Genomic DNA, 21,377 nt, shown 5'->3' on the forward strand with positions numbered 1-21,377 from the left:
CTCTCAGGTCGTCTAGCTCTGCTTTCAGTCCCCAGAGTCACAACTAAACCTGGAAAAGCAATTTTCAGTTTCTATGCACCACATATCTGAAACAAACTCCCAGAAAGCCACATGTCCACTGCAACTCTCAGTCCTTTTACAGTCCCTCCAGAAAAACGTGATTATACGATTGCATAATTCAATGCATAATCAGCCAAAGTCCGCATATTTATGCGGGGGTCGCATTTTTTCAAATACGCCGCACTTTTGGAGCATAAATTGCCGTTTTCCGCGCAAAATATGCGGGGCTTGCATGATTTCATAATCCCCGCATTTTCATTGCAAAAAAGTCACATATAGCAGAAAGTTGAAAAATGTTGCGTTTACTTCACACAAGAGCAGCCATTTTCCCCTGTTGCCATGGGAACATTATGAAGTGATGTAATTACGCGACGTGAACATCATCGAAAAGCTGCAAACCCCACGATGAAGCCACGATGAAACCGCAGTTTTTGCAAGTTCCCACAATTTCATCGCATAAAATCCCATAAATATCCCGCATATTCCATCGCATTTTTTAAGAAAACATGCCACATAATCAAGGATTTTTGCCCGCAACAATCACAAAAAAAACCCCCCGCATTTTTCTGGAAGGACCGCTTTTAAATCACGGCTGAAGACTGTTCTGTTTGATGCTGCATTGTTGTTGTTTTTTTAATTAAGTAATTGCTCATTTCAAACACTGCACTGTAAGTTTCATTTTTCTATTTCATACCTGTCTTATTTTACTGTAGCTTTTTTTTCTTGTTATTCTTTTGAATTGTTTTCAATCCATGCACAGCAGTCAATATTGAGACATGTTCAGAAATAAACACATTGCTGTAACTGTAACTTAAAAAGGTGTCGGGTCTAACAATCAATCAAAAAACTCAATCACTAAATTGTGTATCTCTAAATATGAAGAAAAGGTCATTAAACATCTCATTTTAGCCTCCAAATATTTCGCATTAACATATGCATTTTCATTATTTTGTCAGCATAACAGGCTATAATACTGTACCTAACTCTACCAGGCATTATAATACTGATTAGGGTAAAACAAGTACTCATCCATGTGTATCTGTGTCCACAGGGAACATGGTTCAGTCCACACCACACAGTACAGTTTCCATAGCAAAGGCCTGGGACTCCCTGTGGGTCTGTGTTGATCACTGACTCTGGGTGTCACCAACAAATGGCGCATCTCTCCCAATCTGTATTGACACTGTTGGAAATCAAAAGTAACACACTGTGTCAGAAGCCTGGGAGCCCAGCAGTAAGTGTGCCACAGCTGCATTATTAAACATAACAGGATACAATATCACATCATCAACACCCATAAGCCCCCGTGGAGTCAACAGCATGCTCATGTCTGACAGTGAGCGACGCCCCTGTCACCCTGGCTGCTCTCATCAGCACCACCATCGTATCCCAGCACAGAGCTGCGAACGCGGAGCAATACAGGAAGTTTAATAATAGTCCTTTTAGCGTAAAAGGCTTGAAACAATAGCAAGATATAGCCTACAAGTGATTTCAGCTGCCACTCCTTTAAATATGTTGATTTAGAGCTGAAAGTAACAATTATTTTAAAATTAATCAGTTGATTGTTTTTTTTTTTAAATTTTATTTAAACTGATTAATCATTTGGTCGATAACGCGTAAAAAAAAAAGCCTCTCATTGTTTACCAAAACCTGCGAGATTTTTTTTCAAGGGGCTTCTTTTATACAACTAATATGCCCATAACCCATAGGCTATATTGAATCTACAATTACATTAAAACATACAAAAGAGGCAATACATCCTCACATTCCAGATGCTGGATCCAGCAAAAGTTTGGTAGCCTATCTTAACTTGATATAGGCTATGACTTTAACATGCCGAGTTCCTGTTGATTGCCTAATCACCATTTACATAGCTTTACACACCGAACCGCAAGGTTGCCAATACAATATACAGTTACATAATTACGTGAAACAATAATAAAAAAAAGGCACTATTGGTTCACAAAAGATAATTAATTTGGAATTAAACATAGTACCTTAAAAAATGTATTCAATTGTATTTATATTGTCAAGATGCATTTTTTTCTTGTAATATTAAAGTATTATAGTATCATAATATTAAATAATAATAATAATAATAATAATAATAATAATAATAATAATAATACATTATTATTATAATTAGAGATGTTCCGGTATCGGCTCTGATGCTGCCTAAAACGCTGGTATCGGTATCGGGAAGTACTGGAGTTTATGCACCGATCCGATACCACGTAATAAAGCCCTAAAGAAAAAATACGTTAAAGTAGTTTATTTATGTTCTTTTTCCGTTATAACTGACTGTCAAACTGGATAATAAAAGAAAGTTCTGGGGCGTTCATGTTTCACAAAGAGTTTAACCTGAGCCAGACCGACAACAAAGATAGAAATAATATCACATCCATACAGGGATAGTAGTACACAGTTGTTAAAACATAATAAAATATATGACACACTGGTATTGGATCGGTACTCGGTATCGGCCGATACACAAGTTCAGGTATCGGAATCGTTATCGGGAAGCAAAAAAATGGTATTGGACTATCTCTAATTATAATAATAAAATAAAAAGTCCTCGGTAACTTGCGTTTATTTTGAAAGCAACTCCCGGAAGTCGTGTTCGGCACACTGTCTAATTTGCTTCTCGCGCCTCCTTTCCTGAGGATGACTGGGAGTGACGCAGAGCAGACGGAGAAAACTAAGGCTGGAGGGTGAGGACCGTATGCTGTCTATGGTGAGGACAGGGAGAACGGCGGGGATGTTGGAAGGACTTTAGCTTTCATTTTACAGCTTCAAGCCGGCACGGCCTGCCCGCGTGCACAGAGGACATGAGAGTCACCTATATGTAGGTTTTCCTCTGAGAGATATTAATAATAAGAAGGCATCACCACCTCATCCTTGGGGCGGATCAGTTTGGACACAGTCCCAGGTAGGCTTCATCATGCCTTGTTTTGACAGTTACTGATTACTACAATGGCTTCGTTGGCGGTTTATTAACACATCAGATTTAAGTGTAAAAAAAAATATTTATTTCGTTTGTCAGTCGTGTAGGACCCTCATTTTTGTCAGCTATTATCGTGAGGCTGTGTGAATGCTTTAGCTTGTCCTCAAGCTACACTGTCACGATTCCTTACTAGCCTACTGTAACATATATGAAAAATCTGCTCCCAAAAGATAAAACAAGCCTTGTTTCTCTTTAGGTAACATTGACTCCCGCCTCTGCACATGGAAAAGTAGCCTAGTCATTCCGTTTTCTTACTGAACACCAAGTTGTAAATCGCCTCTTAGTTGGAGGATATTTGGACACCTCTTTCCGGCATTTTTAGTAAGTCTCCATCATGAACTACCTGCGTCGACGACTCTCGGACAGTAATTTCATGTCCAACCTGCCCAATGGCTACATGACCGACCTCCAACGTCCTGACCCGCAAAGCCCCGCAGTGTCGCCCGGGCCGACGGAGAGGCGCCAGTCCACCAGCCAGTCACAGCCGCAGCCTCAGCAGCCGCAGCAGCCTCAACAGCAGCCGCAGCCTGGAGGTGGAGGTGGAGGTGGAGGCGGAGGCTTCTTCTCATCCATATCCAATGCTGTCAAGCAGACCACAGCTGCTGCGGCTGCGACCTTATCTGAGGCAGCGGACAGGGCAGGAGTCTCCAGCAGTGCCAAGATCCTCCTGGTTATCGATGACCAGCAGACCGACTGGTAAGAGTCAGTGCGCATTGGCAGTCTAGACTCAAATGTGGGTTGCAGTGGCCTAACATCTCGAAGGTCATATGATTCAGATATAGCTTTATCACGTGTAACAGCCGTCGGCTTGTTGCTCAGACCTCAAACACCTACAGTATGTTTGTTTACTGATAGTGCCATGGCAAAAGCGCAAGGCAGATAAGCCATTTTCATTTGACGATCAGCTATGACTGTCGAAGTACTCTTGCATTCTGCCAAAAAAAGAAAGAAGAAGAAGGCCAATGCACTGTGTATGGGGCTATGGGCTGATGCCACTATGATGATGCAGGTATTTCCAAGTAGAGTGGATGTAAGAGCAAAATGTGCACAAGAAAAAAAATGCATGCATCAGGTTAGTCTTCCTCACCAACAGTAGGCTATACATTATGCATGCTTATTTAAGCTTTGCACACAAGGTAAAGGTGATAAAACATGGCACTCTTGTCCCAAAATGATACCCTGGATGATAATAAAATATGCAGATGTGTGAATCATCCCCATCAAAACCCTTCCACCTCACAGTACAGAGGCCCTTTGGTTCTCCCGCTGAGTCACAATAGGCAGTAGATTTGGATATTTGGATATAAATGCTTAGTGGGTTGCATGTAAAATGCATTTAGATCGATATTTATATCCTTTTGTCCAATTCATATCCCTTTATGCACCAGGTAAAACCATGTTCAATTATCTTTTTTATTTATGCATGGTGCTTGCAGTTACAGTTAGTGTGCAGCATACTGCCACTAATAGACATACATAAATAGATATAATAGATATAACAGATATTATAAATATCTGTGAAAAATAGCATTTTGTTCCATTAATGTCAGCCTATTTTTATGTGTTTGACATACACACACAAACACTTTTTCATTGACCAGGAGGAATATTGTTCTTCTGAAAATGTTCTGCAAATGCTGGCGAAAATGTCAGCTGCCAATTACAGGAGAAATTGGCAAAATGAAATTCATGTTTTGTTTCTGGATACAAATTGGATTCAAATCCTCATCTCACATGCAGGGTAAAGGTCTTCAGAGGAAGAAAGGTCCACGGTGAATTTGACATCAAGGTTGAACAGGTAGGTTTTGCACATGTGACTATTTGCTTTATTCTGTGTTAGCGTTAACCTTTATTTCTTACTAGGAGGACAGGTCACCATAGTGACTGGACTATACTACTGAGCCTAACTTCAGTTAGAGGAATGTAACATCAATCTTTCATAAGAAATAAATAGTTTGTGTTTTGTTGATGAATTACACAGTTTCCGATCAATTTATGTCAAGACGTAACTGGAACAGCAGGTTTATTAGGACGTGCCACTGGCATTTTTATAGGACAAGTCCATTGTTTTTGTTGTTATCTTTGGGAAATGTACCCCTGATCCGCATTTTGCGTAATTTTTCTTCACTTTGATCCTACTTCGGTTTCATATCTTTATTTTCTGAGGCAGTGTCATCTCTAAGTCCCTTGGTGAGTCATTTTGTTGGATACATCTTAGTATTATATCAACTTTCATTTTAGGTTCACTGTTTAACAGGCCACGCAGAATCTGCGGACGCAAAACAGACACAATTTTCATAGATTTTTAGATCTGCAGATTTTCTCAGAATGTTAACACATCTCCACCCCCTGGATTAAAAGGATCCACAGATTCCGTTTGGTTCTGCTGATCAACAGCAGGCTTGATATTAACATAAAATGATTCATGGTTTCTTAAATAAATAACAGATGAGTCATCCAGTATAATGGGAGATATTATTGTGGTCATAGAGAGCCCTTAGAATAATGAAATGTCCCACGGGCCAGTTTACTACTGAGGGAGTATTGATAGTGTGCTCTCTTGACTTCTGATTAAGAGAAACATGTTATGTTTCTACACATGCCTCCACAAAGCCATTCTGAGTGATGCACAGTTTTAATTGTAATCTCTTATGTAGATACATCAGTTGTTTATGTGCTAAATCTGTGAAAAGTGGCTTTATCAGAACATTTATTAATACAGTTTGTGTCAGTGGCTACGGATGCTGTAATCCACCCAACAGCACTTTGAGGCCACCCTGAAAGTTTTTAAATCTTTTCGGTTGCCTGAGGCATTCTCCTCCCGTCCTATTTTTGTCCCTCGACTTCACGTTGCGCTGCCGTTTCCATTATTTCCCCTGTGGCCTCTTAACAGGAAGAACACACTTCAGATGAAGTCTGCCATCTTATAATCGTACCCTGTTTAACCTGCCGCACGTAGAATAGCTGCTCCTTCCCTGTCCTCCTGCTGTGATTGCATTTACAGTGTTCTGTATGGAGTTGAGTTGACGTTGACATTTTCCTTTTAGGCAGAATTCTCTGAAATCAGCCTGGTGGTCAATTCCACGGGTACCTACAATGTGGACATTGATGCCATTAGGAATGGGCATAAGGTTACTAAGTAAGTACTCTGCAAAGTAGTTCTAGTTAAAATCCACAGTGCTGCTGCAAGTTTGAAGTTATGTCGAAATCTGCCTCATAACTGTTCCGTTTGTCTTGCGATGCAGTTTAATATTTCGCTAATGTCTTCTGTCCCAGATCCTTAAAGCCAGACTTTGTGCTGATCAGACAGCATGCCTTCAGCATGGACAAGAACGGAGACCACCGGAACATAGTGATTGGACTGCAGTATGCTGGGCTGCCAAGTGTTAACTCTTTGCACTCTGTCTACAATTTCTGTGACAAACCATGGGTGGTAAGTATTATTTGTGTCATTCATTTGAAACCACATTGCACATTAAATTCGGCCGCAAAGACATACACTGTATACACATATTAAGCTTTTTGGATTTTCCCCTTTCCTTTATTGTGGTATATATCTTTTTGTGCATGTTATAGGTTTAAAAAGTGAAAAAGCCCAAAGTCCACCCCAAAGGGACTTACCATCTCCAACAGAAAACACTGTTCACAAACTGCTCCAAACAGTTCTGTTGTAGTCCAGCCTTTACTTCAGAGACAAACGTGGTCACTTTGTAACACGCGTTATAATGATCGCCTAGCTGCTAGCGTGGCACGCCCTCATACTCTGCTTCTGACTGGCTAGTAGTCCTTACCTAGCTACTGTGCATGTGCGACTCCCAACAAAGATTGGACAGAAGTCAGATGTCTCACTCTGTAGCTAAAACAGAGAGCTCAACACACAGGGTGAAAAGAGGAGCTGCAGCAATGTGCAGTACGACAAAAATATGGTGTTTTTTGAAAATTAAACCATGTAAACCTATTCTGGTGCAACCTCTAAATACAATTATGAACCTGAAAATTAGCATAATATGACCACTTTAAATTATTTTGGATTACAAATGCTCCATCCTAAACATTTGTGGCTGTTTTAGTTCGCTCAGATGTCTCGACTCTGCAAGCAACTGGGCCCAGTGGAGTTCCCACTGATAGAGCAGGTTTACTATCCAAACCACAAGGAAATGGTGAGTTCTCCGCCATCTGCTCTCCTTTTCTTTTCTCTCTCCTCCCCCTTACCACTTGTGATGATGGGTATGTCTTAATGCTGAACCTCTTAAAGAGACACACACACACACACACACACACACACACACACACACACACACACACACACACACACACACACACACACACACACACACACACACACACACACACACACACACACAGGTCTGGTCATCCTTCTCTGCACCGGTCACATTTCAGCAGGGTAATTAACTTCCATGTCAATATTCTGTCTCATGCAGCAGCTTAGACCAATCTAATTTTCTGGGGAGTGTCTTGTTTTTACATTCCGGGTAGAGGCAGAGTTTTTGATTATCCCTCTGCCAACAGATGCGACAGCACAGTCTCTTTTTCCTTTGTCTCAACTTTTCCGCCGTGTGTCGCGCGTACACGCTCGCGGTGTGAAGCGCGTGAATTAACCTGCAACATGTCAGCTGTTTGGAAATTCTTCAGCGTGTGTGCAGAAGATAACACGTTTGCAATATGCAACACCTGTAAGGAAAAAGTAGGGCGTGGAGGGACTACACCAAAAACCAAAATCACATTTGTTTAGTTGGATATAGGATGTGAAAAGAAGGAAATGGTTCTAACGTTGACCTTTAGATGTGTGTGAATTTCCCACACCAGGAATAATTTATATAGTTCTATTTTATATTGATCCATTATCTGTTAAAAAAATGTTCTATGTTCTGTGCAAAATGTTCTATTAAAGGAAAGATAGAAAATAAATATTTGTGTGTGCTGTAAAGTGGTTAGAAAAAATGAAATTGGATCGGCTGGCCTAACTCAAAGAAAATCGGAAATTGGAATCGGCCTAGAAAGTTGTAATCAGTGCATCTCTAGACAGTACTGTTACACTGAGTCTGTTGCTGCAGAGCAGTTATCTCCACCCCTGCAGTCACAGGCTGACAGTACTGGGCTGGCTTTCAAGTCATCAATATGAATCAGAATCTCCTGCAGAAAAAGAGGAGGGATGCTGTGTGTCACTTCTGCTTGACTGAAATGCATTCAAAAATGGGCGTTTTAATAAATAGAGTGCTATGATTACATGTAAGTTACTTTGAAAAAAAATAAATCTGCGTATGTGATAATGCTCTTGTTGCAGATTACCTCCCCTCGCTTCCCTGTAGTGGTAAAGATGGGCCATGCTCACTCAGGAATGGGAAAGGTAGTACTGGAGTGCTAAAGGGTTAACTCAATTTTATGTAAGCTCAATATATCTGGGACCAATATATGCCTGTATATTTATATTTTGACCGTTGCTACTCCAGGTGAAAGTGGACAATCAATATGATTTTCAAGATATTGCCAGTGTTGTGGCGCTGACCAAGACTTATGCCACATCTGAGCCCTTCATTGATGCAAAGTATGATGTCCGCATCCAGAAGATTGGCAACAATTACAAAGCTTACATGTGAGTGTCAGACTACTACCAAAGAGCCAACACATTATTATAACAAATTGAAATGGTTAAACATGATTTTTTAATTCTGATGAATAGGAGAACATCAATTTCTGGCAACTGGAAAACCAACACTGGCTCATCTATGCTCGAACAGGTGGCCATGTCAGACAAGTAAGAGCTTATAAATGCACAGGAGATGAGACTGTGACTCCTCTAATGTCTCACTGCACTAATATAGCTCTGGTTTTACACATCATTACAGGTACAGAATGTGGGTGGACTCTTGTGCAGACATCTTTGGAGGGTTGGATATCTGTGCTGTGGAGGCTCTACATGGTAAAGATGGCAAGGACTATATTATAGAGGTACTAAAAGGCTGTGTAATGGTATCAAGAGAATTTTCAGAGAGTTTGTCTGTGATCATATGGGAAATCCATTAAATCCATCATATGTGGATTTTTAGGTTGATGACTGTTCAATGCCACTGATTGGGGACCAGCAGGACGAGGATCGCGTTCAGATTGCAGATCTGGTGATTTCTAAGATGAACCAGGCTGTTCCACGCACTTTAAGCTCTTCCACAGCAGGGCAGCCAGCACAGGTGCTCAAACCACAGATATTTTTTTTTTTTGCTCCAGTAATCTCCAACACTTTTGTTAGTAATATATGTCGAGTCAGGTCTGTTTTTGTTTAGGGTGTGCAGTTAAGGTTACTCAGAACATCTTACTTTAAAGGAGGACATGTAACCAAAGCACAGACAATACAATAGGAATAGTTGGCATAAAACTTGAATAAAGGGCAACCACGAAAACCATAGACTATAAAAGAAATGTCACAGTGCAATGTGATTTAAGGCAATTCCACATTCCAGCAGATGTTACAGATACATATACAAACTATAATACTATACTGTAATACTATAATGAGTAAAACATAGTAAAACACAAATGTGGCCATTTGTATGTGTTGCCTGTCGCAAGACTTTCAATATCAAAGCAACGAGCTTTAGGCATACAGTTAATGAGTGTATGAGGTTGAAGTTTTTGATATAGTGAGATTTCTAACATTACCCCTTTGACCAAACCCAAGGCAATTGGTGAAACCATCCATTGCAAAAGACAGCATAGTAAAGACCCTGGACATGTAACATAAATTGAAGAATTAAGTTATTAAGATATTATTGTTTCAAAGGATAGAAGCCTACATTTTTAGGTTATCTGACTATGTGAACTCGTAGCCATCAAGGAATACTTAGCATTCAGTCTTACAGTATTTTCAGGTGCATTGAGTGAGCTGACATATACTTTTCAGTTATCAGACAAACTTATTGGGTACATATAATTGAGTGTCATCAGCGTAGCAGTAGAGATCTGTGTCATATTTATGGCTATCCAAGAGACAACATAAAAATGAATAGTAATGTGCCAAGCACGGATCCTTTGAACATTTCTTCTCTAAATGTTATTTTCTATCTTTAGCTAATTTTCCTTCCTTTTTTGTTTGCTACACATTTACTCTCTGCCCTTTTAACTCCCATGTGTTTTATAGAAAGCAGTGTCTCCTCAGCCTGTCTCACAGCCAAAAGTACCCCAGGCTCAACAGCGCCCCTCACCTCAAGGTAAGAACTTGACCTTTTCACAATAACAAAAAACTAAGTTAAACAATAACATTATGTTTTTTCAAAATCCCTGAATCTTTAAGAGTTTTTAAAGAAATCTTAATAATCTAATTTAGTAAATGTTCTTCTATTGGCCTAATAATCAATTCAGAGTATTGCAGGCCACATTTACTTGCCATTGTTTGGAATTCTGAATTTGCAATAAGAGCAGCCACAGATTCTACTCCAGCATAGTTTAACAAAAATAGGTTCCAAGATTAGTAATGCTGTTCATGCCCCATTCCTACCCTACCTATGTTATGGTGTAACTTAAAAATATTACATCAGGCAATGTCTGGCTGTTTTTAGGTGGCAGGAGTGAAAATTAGTCATCCTTAACATTTGTTGTGTTATAGTTTTATGACATTTTTCCTAGTCTATATCTTTGACGTTCCACTTCCGGGATTGCTCCATTGCCGACGGAAATTCCGCCGGATTTCACTCATTTAGGCCGGATACCCGTTGCCTTGGGCTTCCTTTGTGTTGGCATTTAAAACTCCGGTCGATTTATGAGGACTATGGTTAACCTTTTCTCAGATCTCTGCAGGGTAAATCCGGACAGCTAGCTAGACTATTTGTCCAATAAACATTCCACCAAAACAAGTTCCTTCCAGAGGCTATTTTGCAGCGGCACCGTGCTTAACACCGCCCAAGACAATTGTGATTCGTTCAAAGAAATGCCAATAAACCAGAGCACGTTTTTCTCCCATACCGGAATGCTGTGTGGACTAGCCAGACCCTCCTCAGAGTGGGAGGGTCATCACAATGGGAAAAAAATCTTCCCATGGGGGTAGCCTGCAGACCCCCCTAGGTTTTGGCTCAGCCCCACCACGATTGGAAAAGCATTTGAATTTGGTTGACGGTATCGTATTTCTTCTGTAGGTGGTCCTCAGCAAAGTCCCCCATCTCAGCAGCGCCCACAGCCTCAAGGCCAACCTCCTGCACAGGCGCAGCAATCTGCTGCGAACCCTGCTACCGGGGAGCCCAGCGCCCAGGCTAAGGCTAACCAAGGACCTGCAGCCCAGCCACGGCCACCGGGTCAGGGATCCACTCAAGGCCAGAGACCTCCTTCTGGCCAGGGCTCTCCTCAGCGGAGCCAGGGAGGTTCACCTCAGGCTCAGAGGCAACAGTCTGTCTCCCAGCAGCAGAAAGCTGCAGGAGGCCCTGGCCAGAAACCTGCGGCAGGCCAACCTCAGCAGAGGCCAGCCCAGCCCCCCAGGCAGCAGTCACTGGGGGCGGCACAGCAACAGAGGGCTCCAGGGCAGCAGGGTCGCCCTGGAGGACCCACCACCCAGCAGCCCCGGCCTGCTGCTCAGGGCCAGGGGGGCCCAGGAGGACGACCCCCACTGCAGCAAAAGCCTCCGCCCCCACAAAAGCCCAGTCAGGACAACCAGGCCATGGGTGGCTCCCCACAACTAAAGTAAGTAAGTGCATATGATAAATATCCAAAATAAATTTGGAATCAGCTTCCTGTCCTTTTTTATAAAGCAAACCTTACAGCTGATCCTTTCTTACTGTTTGCCTGCATTGAGACTGCATGCATGCAACCTTGGAAATCTATTCATGCTCTTTATTGACAAACGATCCACTTGGATGTGCATGATTTATTGATTCTTACATTTTCAGTACTTCAGCAGCCGTTTCACGAAGCATTTCAGATTGTCTGGGGAGATTGATACACGAAAACAACTGGCTTGCAGTTGTTCATAACCATTATGAACTTATCACATCTGTCACAATCCATATTCTAGGACACAGGTGACCACATTGTCCAAATTCTACTTCAAGCAGGCATTGGCAGAATCATCTAAATAACTGTTGATATAGCTAATTACTCTTTATTTTTTTTTAACTTTCATAAACTGAGTTGGTTATTAATTGGTTATTAAATATCAAACTTCTTCAGTCGGTGTGCTGTAATATAAAGCATTCCTTTATGACAAAGAAATATCAACTATCTTGATTTTTAACTGATCTGTTATTCTGATTCACATTCAGTCACAATATTTAAAATGGAACAACATATTTAAAGTGCTCATATGAAGCTTTTTGGCTTTTTCTCTTTCCTTTATTGTGTTATATATCTTTTTTGTGCACGTTATAGGTTTACAAAGAAAAAATATGGAAAAAATATGCTGTTTTTTGAAAATTAAACCACATAAACCTATTCTGGTACAACCTCTAAATGAGCATATATGAGCACTTTAATGAATTTGAACCAATACTTTAAACAGGAAACATATTATCAAAACAATCGCGCGATGAATGAAACTGTACAGATGTGTGTTGTCAATACCTTCTCCGGATGATTGCTTTCATGGACAAACGACTCGCATAAAAATTCTAATTTTGGATTATATTAATCAGATTGCATTATGCTCTCTTATATTAGAGACATAAAACACTTGTTGTCAATCCCTGTTAAAAAAAAAAAAAAAAAAATACATGCCTCTCTTTGCATCCAGAAAAGTCATTCACTATTCATATCATATCAAAGCTAACCTGAAATGATAAGGTAATACTGAATGACCAAAGAGAAGGAATGGAATGCGCTTCTCTCATTTTTTACTGAGCCTTTTCTCTCTTGCTTCTCTCTCTCTCTCTCTCTCTCTCTCTCTCTCTCTCTCTCTCTCTCTTGCCGTGCTCCAGTCTTTTCATTCCATGGGGTTTGCTGCATGACTTTAACAGCCTCTTCCTCTCCTCTATTGCCATTTTCCTCTCTTTATAGCAAGTCCCAGTCTCTTACCAATACCTTCAACATTCCAGAAACCCCAGCGCCACGAGCCAGCCTTAGCCAGGATGAGGTGAAGGCTGAAACCATTCGCAATCTACGCAAATCTTTTGCCAGTCTCTTCTCAGACTGAGACGGCAGAAGCCCCCCTTTCCTCTCCTCCTACTGACAGAAAGATGGACAGGCAAACTGAAGGGCAGATTCTCCCAACGAACAAGGACCAACAGGATGCCGTCTCCAATTCATGTACATTGGCCCTGATAATGAAAATGTAAACACTTGACACCCACTGCCTGAGTAGTTGACACCTTTGAAAATGAACCAAAAGTAGAACACACAGTAAATGTAGGCACTGATATCTGAAACATTCCTTGCCTCGCCTCAAGCATCTAATCATCGTGTCACACAAACGAAACACACGCAAAACAAAGCCTGTGTATGCATGAACACACGGACACAAGAATAAGACACAAAACAACAAAATACTGCTCTCACTTGTTTGTTGGTGCCGTAATGTCTGTGTGATCTTTATGTTTGAATTTTGGTTGGTTAGCTGACCAACCCAATGAATTAAGGGACTGTACGAAAATGATCGGGGAGGGAGTGCTGAGTCTAATATTTGATTTTGTTAAAGAAGCATGGCCCTCCCCAGTGTTCAAAATAATATATCTCTGGCAAATAGTGAAAATGCAGCCACTCTCTATTTTTGAATATAGAGCTTGCAAAATATACTGTTATTATATCCTCTGTATATGACACAATGCACCTCCATCACACACATGAAAACCATCTTTTTGATTTACCAACTATTCTATTTTTATAAAAATCAATGTCACTAACATAAAATATGACAAAATACAAATATGGGGTAAGATAAAAAAAAAATGAAAGGCCGCTCTCCCAAATAACTTAGACTAACCTCCCTTTAGCAAAAATTAAAAAAAATGACAATACCCTCCCCCCTTATCTGACACCGTCCGCTCCGAAACATTTTTGTACAGTCCCTAACTCAGCACAGCTGCACACATAGGATGTCCAGTGTTAGCTAATGCTAGATCTGTTCGAGCTGTTGACCGCTCATGGTGATGTCTTAGCTGCATGTCAACAGGAGGCAATGGTCGCATTTTCCAACCCCCTGACATTGGCGCTTGTAACTGTGTCGTCACACGTAGTTGAATTAGTTAGTCAAGTAACCTAGTAGGTGTCGTGAGTATCTTGTTGCTGCCATTTCTCTTCCCATTTTTTTTTTTTTTTTTAGAACAAATGCCCTGAAGCTCTCCACCTTTGAAAGCATGCCTTACACAGACAAGAAGGTCAGATCAAATGGAGTTGTCTCAGGGATGTCCAATTGATTGTGACACTTGTATGTGGGTGAGGGTCTTCCATTACAGTTTAATTGTGGTTGTTCACTAATAATGAAGGAAAAGCATGCATTTTAATGAGGTTGAATGTCTCTTTTATTTCAGATGCATTTGCACACAAGAGAATACTACTGCAAAATGATACTTGAATCCAGTGGCACTGACTGATGACTGTATGAAGTCTATATTTTTTTCAGGTTTGTTCACTTGCCATTTGACAAAGCAACAACTTCGGTGTTCCCACCCTGGGGTGCTGCTGTGTCTGTGACAGGTGCGGTACGGTAGGACACAGCATAAGCAGGGGTTTGCAACTGTTCAGGAAAACAGTTAGTGACAAATATGATGATTTAGGACAGTTTCCATTGATATTCAAAGCAATGTAATTCATGAAAAAGAACTCGTGACTGTTAACCAGCTATGGTTTTAGTGGATGTACAATAAGGAAGTGGATTATGTCAGGTTGATTTAGCAGTTAGTCAATCAATGCGTCGTCGTGATTTTTTGCACTTAAGTCACTCCAAACCCAAGTCTGCATCATACGGTGCAGCTTTCTGCTTCCATATACAGTATGCCTCCCGGGTTTCAACAGGTGTCACTGTCTGTAACAAGAGGCTGTACAATAAAAACACAATGTAAAAGTATAGGAATGTCGACTGTGGGATGCACCCCTGCAGTAAATCTAGTACTTCCTGCATATCCTGCCTCGCACTGACAACCCTTTCCTTGATCACTACTGAAAAAAAAACTATTCTGTTTCCAGGCACCACATATGTCTTCCACGCGGAGTGCTTTCCATTCCAATGTCGAAGTAGTAAGGCAATATCATGCTTTTTTTTTTAGAGAAGACCCAAAAGCCAAAAGTATAAAGCAGTCCTGGTTCCCCTGCAGATTCTCTCCATGCTGCCTGTGTTTTGTGTAGCCACAGTGACCCCTTGTGCTCAATAGTGCATCAATGTGTGAATGTCGTTCAGTAACTGGTCAGACCAAATAGATGTGTTGTACAGAGCTCTGAGTGATGCAGATTGTCACCTTTATTGCCTCGCTGCTATTGTGCTTGTTGATATTATGTGTGTTTTTTTTGTTCTTAAATGTGTGCCTTTTTATTTTCTGTTATTTTGTACATGCTTCGTTCGTTCCTATGTGGCAGGGCTATCTTGTCATGTTATATATTGGTGATTGAGGGCTTCATTTCGTCAATTTTACAGTGACAGTGAAACAGAATTTTATCAAGTGTGTAATTTATTAAAACGAGCCACCACGATTAGCATGGATGGTTAACTTTGAAAAATGTCATACTGTCGCTCAGAGGCCCGTCAGTCATATTAAGACATACACCGTTTGCCACGGCGACGCACGAGAGCTGTGACAGCAATGCAAAGAAGCAGTTTGACGTACTTATGTTTTTGATATTCCCAGATTTCTTTTTAAATGATTACATTACTTATGGTGGATGTACAGTATCTGACTGTGAATGTACATCGTTTTATTTGTTACAGCTAGTTTTATTGTTTTCTAAATGCATCGTATAACTGCTGTGAAAAGATTCAGTCCTTACAAATTTGAGTAAAAACTGATTGTCAGTTGATCCCTGCCAGATCATAAATGTAATCGCAAAAATCAAAAAGCTGAGGTTTTCGTTAATCCGGAAAAAAAAAAAAAAAAATACTGCACAATGTAAATCATGGTGGATTATTTAATTAAATGTAAGAGAAAAAAATATTTGATGTTATATGCAATGTAGCTATATTCTGTGAAAATGAGTATGTTATTAAAACATGCACATGTCTAATAAAGTCTATGACCAAAAATGGCAGTATTATTTGTCATTGAATGAATATAGAACAGTAACACTGAATCTTCTGGGTTCAAACTTGACTTCATTGTGTCTGCCCATTTAGCATGTCTGTCCATCCTGAAAGAGTTGATCCTCCTAAAGTAGGGGTCTTCAACGTGTTTTAGGGCCAGGGACCCCTGAGCTGAACGAGAGACCGCGTATAGGGACCCCTTAACGCATATATTGTATACAATTGAGTTGCATATTAAACTGGGCAGAATGGATGAAAAGAAATGAATATTATTTATGCATCATGTTTTAATGTTAAACATACATCTGGAAGGCACAGTGACTCCATAGTGGCTAACGTACCTATAGTAAGATTATCTTCTCTGTGTACATTTTTTTGTACTAACTCTAAGGACCCCGTAGGGGCCCCGGACCCCCTGTTGAAGATCTCGGTCCTAAAGTGTCTCCTGTTTGCACTTTCAATCTTTATTATTGTACTATTCAATATATTTTTTTTATACAAAGATTTAAAATTTTCCAAGTTGAGGATCTAAGGATAAAATTGTTGTATGTTATAGGATTTTATGAAAAATAAAACTGTCTTGACCCGACATGACATCCAGATCAAGAAATTGAGAATATCATTTTGGTTTTGGAACGGCCCATGTTAAACAGGTAGGAGTTGTGCTTGACATGCTCATGTCTATATGTATCTATATGTAACACCTTTTATATAAATATCTAAAATGTGAAGTCAGGAAGCAGCTAAAAAAAAAGTATCTAAATCCTTTAATTGTTTAAGCAAGAAAACCTGCTATCAAAGGCATGCTGCAAACTGTAAACTAAGTACACTTTGCACAGCCGGACAGTGTTTTGCACAGTAGTTGTAATAGCAGTCTTACTAATGTATAACCACAAGGTGGTGTTGGCCTGCAGTCTGACTACTGTAGACTACAGATCTGCACCAGATTAATCAGGTTATATAATCCATTTTACACTGCTGTAATGAGCGTACATGTTGATGTCTCTATCTGTTTGATCAGAACTGTTCATTTCATTACATTACATTCATTTGGCAAATCCTTTTTAATTAGAGCAACGTACCATATGTGCATTCAAATTAGATAGAAACATGAGCTAGATATCAAAAACCCACCCAAGTAAAAACATGTTCAGTGCTACAGTTTAATTTATGATGTATTTTTTCTTCTTTTTTAGAAATGAGATTAGAGAGATTGAGTAATTACTTGTAAGAATACTTGTATTGGAGTTTAGTCTTTTACTGTGTTATAAATGGCAATGAGGTCTCATTTTCATTGTGTCTTCTGAAGCATATTTTAATTACATGAGTCTGAGGCATAATCACAAATCAGAAAACACAAATACCAATGTGTGCATGTGTATTCCTGTTAAACAAAAGTAATCTGGTACCTATGAACAAACGGCTTCCTGAATACCACTCATGATAGTTTTCTTCTTTGAATAATAGCTTTCATTAGGGCTGCAGATCTAAATGCAGCAGCTGCAGCTGAGAGAGGCCGATCATATTTTGCAACACAGACTGTGTTTCATTGTACAAATCAATGACATTAAAATTGAGATGTTTTACTTTCCCTCATCCAACTTTAAAAATGACTTGCCCTGTCTAAATAGTTGGGCTGGTTGGGTTTATGTAGCTCAATTTTAATCACCAAACTGATCAATTTCTTTTCCCCTTGAACGTTTTCACTGCAGACAAAAATGTCTGGGGTGCAAAATCCAATTTGCAGCTAGGATGTTATATAGCAGCTCGCTCACAAAAAGGTCAGTGTGGTTTTTTTAAAGCTCTGTCTGCTTGCTTGCACTTCTTATCCAGCTGCCCAGCGGGCCGTACCATTCTCTCCGTTTGGTTAGCAGTTCAGATGCTCATCTGTTCAGGAAAGACATGAATTCATATTGAACATGTTCTGGAAGATAATTACATTCCACTTTTTTTACATTCCACATCTAAAATGTATATCTCATCCTCTTTCACACATACCACTTTACATTCTGATCCTCCACTAGCAAAGAAGTGACTTTAGAGGACAGCAGGCTGTTGGTTTGTCACTAGCTGGCAAACTACATCATCCATTCACAACGAAACAACAAAGATTGTGATTTTCTTGCACTGTAGTCACCAGGACTGGGACGATATGCTATTGTTCATTTACATGGCTGCCGATTCGATCTGTATTGCCATTTTCATTTATTGTGATTCTAGAAGTATATTATGATTCGATAGGATTGAGTATTGCGATTTTATTTTCCTTCTTTAACAAAAAGAAAAGTTGAATAATACACTTCTGGAGACAATTTATATAGCATGAGACATTTCTAAAAACTAATTGTTTTCTAAGAAGACCGCCCATCACATGTCAGTCAGTCAGTCTGACATTTATTTCATTTGTAAAGAAGTACATAACATGGATTTTCTATATTTTATGCTTTTGCTGGAAACAGATATAGTGTAGTCACCGTCAGCTGTGCCTCATAAACAGAAAATATTTAGGTGAATCATTGGTTAAAAAAATAATAAAAATATAAAATATAAATATATATATATTAGTGCTGTCAAACGATTAAAATATTTAATCGCGAATAATCACATTAATGGCATAGTTAACTCACAATTAATCGCAATTAATCACACATTTTTATCTATTCTAAATGTCCCTAGATTTCTTTTTGTCCCATTATTTATTCTCATTTTAATTATTTATCAACATGGAAAAGTGGATCAGCTTGCTTTGTGCTTTTGTCGCCTGGCTTTGACGGAGCGGAGAATTAGCATCAGCTGTGTGCTTGGCCATCAGCTGTATACTTGGCCATCAGCTGTATACTTGGCCATCAGCTGTGTGCTTGGCCATCAGCCGTGTGCTTGGCCATCAGCTGTGTACTTGGCCATCACCCGTGTGCTTGGCCATCAGCTGTGTGCTTGGCCATCAGCCGTGTGCTTGGCCATCAGCTGTGTGCTTGGCCATCAGCTGTGTGCTTGGCCATCAGCTGTATACTTGGCCATCAGCTGTGTGCTTGGCCATCAGCCGTATACTTGGCCATCAGCTGTCTACTTGGCCATCAGCTGTGTGCTTGGCCATCAGCTGTATACTTGGCCATCAGCTGTGTGCTTGGCCATCAGCTGTATACTTGGCCATCAGCTGTGTACTTGGCCATCACCCGTGTGCTTGGCCATCAGCTGTGTGCTTGGCCATCAAGTGGTATTTCAGACTGGCGTGCTGCGATGATAGCTCAGTTAACAACGATAAAACACACAGATCACTGTGGTCTTGTCAATGGAACCATTTGGCAACTTTTTAAAAGTAAACTTTCCATTCAGAATCTTATTGCCATCCATTTCGGCGTCTCGCGCTCGCCATCCACTCAAAACATAACGTTAGCGTACTACTCTTTCGCCGGCTCGCAAGCCCAAACAAGCGTACTGGTTGTTTTGTTTCCGGTCTAGCTAGATCCGGTGTGGTGTTGTAGTTTTTCTAACGTTACTAGTTGTTGCAACAGCATGTGAAAAAAAACTACAAAGTTTGCTAGGCCAAAAAGAACGTTAATCTCGCGATGAAAAAATTGTAAAAAGTGGGTTTGCGTTAACGCCGTTAATAATGTGTTTAACTGACAGCACTAATATATATATATATATATATATATATATATAAAATATTGATTCTAGGAAAAATAATTGATTTTAAAATATCGTCGCAAAAATATCACAATACATATGATGATCGATTCCCCCCCCCCTCCCCCACCCCTAATAGTCACACACTTGAGGTGTTGTGTAATCATTCTAATACAACTCCTGTGCCTTTGCAGGTCACAAACAAAGGATTCAAGGGTATTTCCAGCAATAGTCTTGTTCTGTTACGGGAGGGGCACTCACGACTTCTTCTCTAAGCCAGGATATTTCTAGAGCTGACCCATTTAAACAGCCCGGAGAAGCTGCGAGCACAGGTGCATCTGGATGGCTGCAACTGCCAGCCAGAATGCGTAATTACATACATTAACTGTCAAAACTGATTTGCACGTATCATTTGACGAGTGGATGCAAAGGATTTGTGTGAGAAAGATTCCAGGCATTTCAAATACTTGAGCAGAATACACGTGACTTCTAACATTGGCTGTTGATTTGTGTCTATCCAACTGTCTACTTTATTCCCTTATAATGCCCATATTTAATGCTTAATGCTTATAATGCCCATATTTAATGCTTATAATGCCCATATTTAATGCTGTCTTTTTTTATCCTTGCACTGCTATAGTTTTTATAGTAGTACTATGTCTACATCATTCTCTTATATTGTCCATATTTAATGCTGGTCTCTAGACTTTATCCGTGCACTATTGGACTTATTTGCACTACCACCATGACACACACTCTCATAGAGCACCTTACCATGCATACTGAATCACAGGGTCAGTCCCTGCCCTGTCACTGCAAGCATCTCATGCTTATACATCTCTTAGTACATTCATGTGGATTTTTTATTTAGTATCTTTACTTTCATTGTCCATATTATTCATGCGGATTTGTTTTTTTATCATCCTGTTTATGATGTATGTGTATGTTGTGTGTGACGTCTTTAAGCAACTGGGATCTTGAATTTCCCCTTGGGGATCAATAAAGTATCTATCTATCTATCTATCTATCTATCTATCTATCTATCTATCTATCTATCTATCTATCTATCTATCTCTATCTCTATCTATGTATCTATTTATTCTTTTATGAAGGAAAGAAGAAAAGCTATTGTCAATCCAGGGTTCCCTTTTATATAGAAATCTGATGGTAGTCTTTGAATGGGAAACAGTGGCTGTTACAGCTATTATAAATGGCCTACAGCCTTGCACAATTAGTGCAACTCAGTACTGCTTTGCATTGTCCTGCTGTGGGATGGAGAGCGAGAGATATCCATATTCAGAAGGACCTCATTGGTTCTTCCTAACCGAGGCACAAAAGAGTGTTGTCTATCCAGTCTTGACTAGTGGGACTCTTAATGACAGCACTGCATTATAAAACCTCCTGCTGACCTCAATCGCAGTTTCAAAAAAGAATCTGATGAAACCCTCTAGATTGAATATAACTGCTTTCTGTTTCCACGTCGTTACATAACAATATGGCAGTGACAACGCACAACCCCCAATAATT

The 21,377-nt window shown here is 40.0% G+C and overlaps 1 protein-coding gene across 6 annotated transcripts; it reads left to right on the forward strand.

Annotated features, from left to right (window-relative positions):
• Positions 1 to 2,706: 2,706 nt before the first annotated feature.
• Positions 2,707 to 16,120, forward strand: syn1 (synapsin I). 6 transcript variants are annotated; one of them, XR_013501979.1, is made up of 15 exons: positions 2,707 to 2,989; positions 3,261 to 3,760; positions 4,805 to 4,862; positions 6,112 to 6,203; positions 6,341 to 6,497; positions 7,135 to 7,224; positions 8,370 to 8,432; positions 8,536 to 8,678; positions 8,766 to 8,840; positions 8,932 to 9,034; positions 9,133 to 9,270; positions 10,218 to 10,287; positions 11,209 to 11,746; positions 13,055 to 14,428; positions 14,524 to 16,120. XR_013501979.1 is itself a non-coding variant. In XM_078250141.1 (14 exons), exons 2-14 carry the CDS (start codon positions 3,399 to 3,401, stop codon positions 13,188 to 13,190), a joined length of 2,025 nt encoding a protein of 674 aa, XP_078106267.1. In that variant the 5' UTR covers positions 2,707 to 2,989; positions 3,261 to 3,398; the 3' UTR covers positions 13,191 to 16,120. The 6 variants fall into 6 exon arrangements, 4 of the variants coding, with proteins under 4 accessions (XP_078106267.1, XP_078106268.1, XP_078106270.1 ...); XR_013501980.1 differs by having other exon boundaries at positions 13,055 to 13,328; positions 14,316 to 16,120; XM_078250141.1 differs by having other exon boundaries at positions 13,055 to 16,120.
• The last annotated feature ends 5,257 nt before the right edge of the window (positions 16,121 to 21,377 follow it).

The sequence above is a fragment of the Sander vitreus genome, chromosome 5 (assembly GCF_031162955.1).
Source record: "Sander vitreus isolate 19-12246 chromosome 5, sanVit1, whole genome shotgun sequence".
Lineage (NCBI taxonomy): Eukaryota > Metazoa > Chordata > Actinopteri > Perciformes > Percidae > Sander > Sander vitreus.